This window comes from Calidris pugnax, unplaced genomic scaffold (assembly GCF_001431845.1).
Source record: "Calidris pugnax isolate Ruff unplaced genomic scaffold, ASM143184v1 scaffold447, whole genome shotgun sequence".
NCBI classification, from domain to species: Eukaryota; Metazoa; Chordata; class Aves; order Charadriiformes; family Scolopacidae; genus Calidris; species Calidris pugnax.
In genome coordinates this window covers 26138-32653 of record NW_015091150.1, presented here as the reverse complement: position 1 = coordinate 32653, position 6516 = coordinate 26138, and the positions used below count along the sequence as shown (strand labels likewise).

General features: G+C 65.9%; 1 protein-coding gene across 1 annotated transcript in view; it reads right to left on the bottom strand.

Annotated features, from left to right (window-relative positions):
* Window positions 1-6516, bottom strand: part of LOC106898116 (filamin-A-like) — a gene marked incomplete at its 5' end in the record, with an annotated part of 38538 nt that overhangs the window by 5960 nt on the left and 26062 nt on the right. The window contains 4 exon segments of the mRNA XM_014959206.1: window positions 1-63; window positions 1787-1948; window positions 4590-4763; window positions 4853-4981. The exon segment at window positions 1-63 is cut by the window's left edge and continues 4 nt beyond it. Coding sequence (XP_014814692.1) covers window positions 1-63; window positions 1787-1948; window positions 4590-4763; window positions 4853-4981 — 528 coding nt within the window.

Genomic DNA, 6516 nt, shown 5'->3' with positions numbered 1-6516 from the left:
GCGGCCCCCCCCGCCACACGTGCACCAGGTGCTCCCCCACCTCCTGCGGCACGAAGGAGATGCCTGCGGGGGGGGACACGTGTGTTAGGGAGGGGGGACACGTGTGTCAGGGTTGGGGGACACGGAGACACGTGTGTCAGGGTGGGGGGACACGTGTCAGGGCAGGAGGGACATGGGGACAGAGGAGTCAGGGTGGGGGACACGGGGACACATGTGTCAGGGGGACATGGGGACACAGGGACACACATGTCAGGGTGGGGGACACAGGGACATGGTGGGGACAGGGCAGGGGGACAGCAACTGTGTCCCTGTGTCCCCAAGGCCCTGGGTGTCCCCGTGTCCCCCCCGGGTGTCCCCCCCATCACTGATGTGGCCGTTGAGAAGCCGTTTGAGCTGGGATGGCTCCTTGAGACCCAAGGGGGCCATGTCCTTGTGTCCCCCCGGGTGTCCCTGTGTCCCCTGGGTGTCCCCATGTCCCCTGGGTGTCCCCGTGTCCCCTGGGTGTCCCCATGTCCCCTGGGTGTCCCCGTGTCCCCCCGGCTGTGGGCCGTTGAGGAGCCATTTGAGCTGGGATGGCTCCTTGTGACCCAAGGGGGCCGTGACGGTGGCCGTGTCCCTGTGTCCCCCTTGGTGTCCCCATGTCCCTAAGGTGTCCCCAAGTCCCTGGGGGTCCTTCTGTCCCCCATGTCGGGGTGGGGGACACGGGGGGACAGGAACACACGTGTTGGGGTGGGGGACATGGGGACACACGTGTCAGGGCGGGGGGACACAGGGACATGGGGACAGAGGAGTCAGGGTGGGGGACACGGGGACACATGTGTCAGGGGGACATGGGGACACAGGGACACACATGTCAGGGTGGGGGACACAGGGACATGGTGGGGACAGGGCAGGGGGACAGCAACTGTGTCCCTGTGTCCCCAAGGCCCTGGGTGTCCCCGTGTCCCCCCCGGGTGTCCCCCCCATCACTGATGTGGCCGTTGAGAAGCCGTTTGAGCTGGGATGGCTCCTTGAGACCCAAGGGGGCCATGTCCTTGTGTCCCCCCGGGTGTCCCTGTGTCCCCTGGGTGTCCCCATGTCCCCTGGGTGTCCCCGTGTCCCCTGGGTGTCCCCATGTCCCCTGGGTGTCCCCGTGTCCCCCCGGCTGTGGGCCGTTGAGGAGCCATTTGAGCTGGGATGGCTCCTTGTGACCCAAGGGGCTGGCGACGGTGGCCATGTCCCTGTGTCCCCAGGGTGTCCCTAGGGTGTCCCCAAGGCCCTGGGGGTCCTTCTGTCCCCCCAGGTGTCCCCAAGGACCCCCCCGGGTGTCCCCCCCCTCACCACTGTGGCCGTTGAGGAGCCATTTGAGCTGGGATGGCTCCTTGTGACCCAAGGGTGCCGTGACGGTGGCCGTGTCCCTGTGTCCCCCTTGGTGTCCCCATGTCCCTAAGGTGTCCCCAAGTCCCTGGGGGTCCTTCTGTCCCCCCAGGTGTCCCCAAGAACCCCCCCGGGTGTCGTTGTGGAGCCTCAATGTGGCCGTTGAGGAGCCGTTTGAGCTGGGATGGCTCCTTGTGGCCTGGGGGACCGGTGAGGGTCCTTCTGTCCCCCCAGGTGTCCCCAAGAACCCCCCCGGGTGTCGTTGTGGAGCCTCGATGTGGCCGTTGAGGAGCCGTTTGAGCTGGGATGGCTCCTTGTGGCCTGGGGGAGTGGTGACGATGGCTGTGTCCCTGTGTCCCCAGGGTATCCCCATGTCCCCAGGGTGTCCCTAAGGTGTCCCCAAGGACCCCCCCGGGTGTCCCCCCCTCACCGATGTGGCCGTTGCGCAGCCGTTTGAGCTGGCAGGGCTCCTTGCGGCCCGAGGGGGCGGTGACGGTGGCCGTCAGCTGGCTGAGGTCGGTCTCCCCGATGTCCAGGGGGATGTCGGCCGAAGCCCCCACCTTCAGGTGGGACAGGCGCAGGCTGTCGTCACCTGCGGGGACAAAACGGGGGGTGGGGGGGGGTTAACAGGGCAACTGACCCCCCCTCCCCAACCAGGGACCCCCAACACCCCTCCCCAGAGCTCCCCCGGGACCCCCAGAAAGGTCCCCTTTGAGGGGGGGGGGTTAAGATCCACCCCAGGGACCCCCAGAATGGCCCTGAGTCTCCTGGGGGGCTAAAATCTACCCCAGGGACCCCCAGAGTGGCCCCGGGGGGGGTCAGATCTACCCCAGGGATCCCCAGAACAGCCCCAGGGGGGCTCAGATCCACCCCAGGGACCCCCAAAACAGCCCTGAGTCCCTTGGGGGATCAAGATCCATCCCTGGATCCTCCCCAGGGACCCCCAGAACAGCCCCAAGTCTCCTGGGGGGTTATGATTTGCCCCAGGGCCCCCCAGAACAGCCCCGGGGGGGGTTAAGATCAACCCCAGGGGGACTCAGATCTGCCCCAGAGACCCCCAGAACGGCCCCAGGGAGGTTAAGATCAACCCCAGAGACCCCCAGAATGGCCCCAGGGGGGCTCAAATCCACCCCAGGGACCCCCAAAATGGGCCCGAGTCCCTTGGGGGATGAAGATCCATCCCTGGATCCACCCCAGGGACCCCCAGAATGGCCCCGAGTCTCCTGGGGGGGTTACGATCTGCCCCAGGGACCCCCAGAACAGCCCCAGGGGAGTTCAGATCTGCCCCAGAGACACCCAGAATAACCCCAAGTCCCTTGAGGGGTCAAGATCCATCCCCAGAACCGCCCCAGGGACCCCCAGAACAGCCCTGAGTCTTCTGGGGGGTTACGATCTGCCCCAGGGACCCCCAGAACAGTCCCAGGGGGGTTAAGATCAACCCCAGGGACCCCCAGAATGGCCCCGAGTCCCCTGGGGGGGCTAAAATCCACCCAAGGGACCTCCAGAGTGGCCCCAGGGGGGTTCAGATCCACTCCAGGGACCCCCAGAATGGCCCTGAGTCCCCTGGGGGGGCTCAGAGCCACCCCAGGGACCCCCAGAACAGCCCCAGGGGGGGGCAGATCTGCTCCAGAGACCCCCAGAAGGGCCCTGAGTCCCCTGAGGGGTTACAATCTGCCCCAGGGACCCCCAGAATGGCCTTGAGTCCCTTGGGGGGGGGGTCAGGATTCACCCCTGAATCCACCCCAGGGACCTGCAGAACAGCCCCGAGTCCCTTGAGGGATCAAGATCCATCCCTGGATCCTCCCCAGGGACCCCCAGAATGGCCCTGAGTCCCCTGGGGGACTAAAATCCACCCCAGGGACCCCCAGAGTGGCCCCAGGGGGGGTTCAGATCCACCCCAGGGACCCCCAGAATGGCCCCGAGTCCCCTGGGGGGGCTCAGAGCCACCCCAGGGACCCCCAGAACAGCCCCAGGGGGACTCAGATCTGCCCCAGAGACCCCCAGAATGGCCCCAAGTCCCCTGGGGGGTCAAGATCCATCCCCTGATCCACCCCAGGGACCTCCAGACCGGCCCTAAGTCCTCTGGGGGGGTTACAATCTGCCCCCAAAACGGCCCCAGGGGGGGTTCAGATCCACCCCAGGGACCCCCAGAATGGCCCCAAGTCCCCTGGGGGGTTATGATCTGCCCCAGGGACCCCCAGAATGGCCCCGAGTCCCCTGGGGGGGCTAAAATCCACCCAAGGGACCTCCAGAGTGGCCCCAGGGGGGTTCAGATCCACTCCAGGGACCCCCAGAATGGCCCTGAGTCCCCTGGGGGGGCTCAGAGCCACCCCAGGGACCCCCAGAACAGCCCCAGGGGGGGGCAGATCTGCTCCAGAGACCCCCAGAATGGCCCTGAGTCCCCTGAGGGGTTACAATCTGCCCCAGGGACCCCCAGAATGGCCTTGAGTCCCTTGGGGGGGGGGTCAGGATTCACCCCTGAATCCACCCCAGGGACCCGCAGAACAGCCCCGAGTCCCTTGAGGGATCAAGATCCATCCCTGGATCCTCCCCAGGGACCCCCAGAATGGCCCTGAGTCCCCTGGGGGACTAAAATCCACCCCAGGGACCCCCAGAGTGGCCCCAGGGGGGGTTCAGATCCACCCCAGGGACCCCCAGAATGGCCCCGAGTCCCCTGGGGGGGCTCAGAGCCACCCCAGGGACCCCCAGAACAGCCCCAGGGGGACTCAGATCTGCCCCAGAGACCCCCAGAATGGCCCCAAGTCCCCTGGGGGGTCAAGATCCATCCCCTGATCCACCCCAGGGACCTCCAGACCGGCCCTAAGTCCTCTGGGGGGGTTACAATCTGCCCCCAAAACGGCCCCAGGGGGGGTTCAGATCCACCCCAGGGACCCCCAGAATGGCCCCAAGTCCCCTGGGGGGTTATGATCTGCCCCAGGGACCCCCAGAACAGCCCCAAATCCCTTGGGGGATCAAGATCCATCCCTGGATCTGCCCCAGGGACCCCCAGAATGGCCCCAAGTCCCCTGGGGGGGCTAAAATCCACCCCAGGGACCTCCAGAGTCCCCTGGGGGGTTCAGATCCACTCCAGGGACCCCCAGAATGGCCCCAAGTCCCCTGGGGGGGCTAAAATCCACCCCAGGGACCTCCAGAGTCCCCTGGGGGGTTCAGATCCACTCCAGGGACCCCCAGAATGGCCCCCCCCCCCCAGCCCTCCCAGTCCCCCCCAGTACCGGTGATGCGTGCGGTGAAGGGGCTGCCGGGGATGTGCTTGTCGTTGTACTTGACCACGATGCTGTAGTCCCCGGGGAGCACCGGGAGGTAGGAGACGCTGCAGGTCCCGTCCTGGTTGTCGGTGCAGCTGATCTCCGCCTTGGATGGACCCTCCACCGCCAGCGAGAGACCCCCTGGAGAGGGGTGAGGAGCAAAATTGGGGGGGTTCTGTGCCTTTTGGGGACCCCCCCCAAGGGTGTCAGGGAGGGGGACAACAACTCACCCTCGCCGGCGTCTTTGGTGTTGACGGTGAAGGTGGCGGGTTTGTTGACGGTGCCGTGGATGAGGCCGGGGCCGTAGGCGGTGACGTGGCCGCTGTTGACGTAGTCCACGTAGAATTGCAGGGGGCTTCCTGAGGATTGAGGGGGGGGATGTGCCCCAGGGACCCCCAGAACAGTCCCAGGGGGGTTAAGATCAACCCCAGGGACCCCCAGAATGGCCCCGAGTCCCCTGGGGGGGCTAAAATCCACCCAAGGGACCTCCAGAGTGGCCCCAGGGGGGTTCAGATCCACTCCAGGGACCCCCAGAATGGCCCTGAGTCCCCTGGGGGGGCTCAGAGCCACCCCAGGGACCCCCAGAACAGCCCCAGGGGGGTCAGATCTGCTCCAGAGACCCCCAGAATGGCCCTGAGTCCCCTGAGGGGTTACAATCTGCCCCAGGGACCCCCAGAATGGCCTTGAGTCCCTTGGGGGGGGGGTCAGGATTCACCCCTGAATCCACCCCAGGGACCTGCAGAACAGCCCCGAGTCCCTTGAGGGATCAAGATCCATCCCTGGATCCTCCCCAGGGACCCCCAGAATGGCCCTGAGTCCCCTGGGGGACTAAAATCCACCCCAGGGACCCCCAGAGTGACAGGAGGGTCCTCGGGGCGATGAGGATGACGCGAAGGACGGGCGGATGGTGGCACGGTTCCTCCGGGGTGGTGATGCTTCATTGAGACCCCCCCAAAAAAGCCCCCCCCAGTCCTAAATTCTCAAATAACCCACTGCAGAGCCTGCTGAACTCAGAACACACCTATCTCAAGCTCTCAGTGAGACTTAATATCAAAAAGAGAGACCGGTAAATTGAGTTGACAGGCAGACTTTGAGGCTCTGGGCAAGCCTGGCTGAGCTATGCAGACAGAGCAGCACACACACACAAAATGGGGGGGTCAAGAGGTTCTGGGGACCCCCTGGAGAATTTGGGGGGTGGGGGGCAGGAATAGGGACACCCTGGAGGCATCTTAGTTGACTTGAAGGGACTTGGGGACCTTCTGGGAGATGCTGGCTGCCTTGGGGGGGGGGACCTCAGGAGGATCTGAGGGGGTTTTGGGGACCCCCCCCCAGGTCTTGGGGACCCACCAGGTCTTGGGCCCAGAGTGGCCCCAGGGGGGGTTCAGATCCACCCCAGGGACCCCCAGAATGGCCCCGAGTCCCCTGGGGGGGCTCAGAGCCACCCCAGGGACCCCCAGAACAGCCCCAGGGGGACTCAGATCTGCCCCAGAGACCCCCAGAATGGCCCCAAGTCCCCTGGGGGGTCAAGATCCATCCCCTGATCCACCCCAGGGACCTCCAGACCGGCCCTAAGTCCTCTGGGGGGGTTACAATCTGCCCCCAAAACGGCCCCAGGGGGGGTTCAGATCCACCCCAGGGACCCCCAGAATGGCCCCAAGTCCCCTGGGGGGTTATGATCTGCCCCAGGGACCCCCAGAACAGCCCCAAATCCCTTGGGGGATCAAGATCCATCCCTGGATCTGCCCCAGGGACCCCCAGAATGGCCCCAAGTCCCCTGGGGGGGCTAAAATCCTCCCCAGGGACCTCCAGAGTCCCCTGGGGGGTTACAATCTGCCCCAGGGACCCCCAAAACAGCCCCAGGGGGGCTCAGATCCACTCCTTTGCCCCCCCCCCC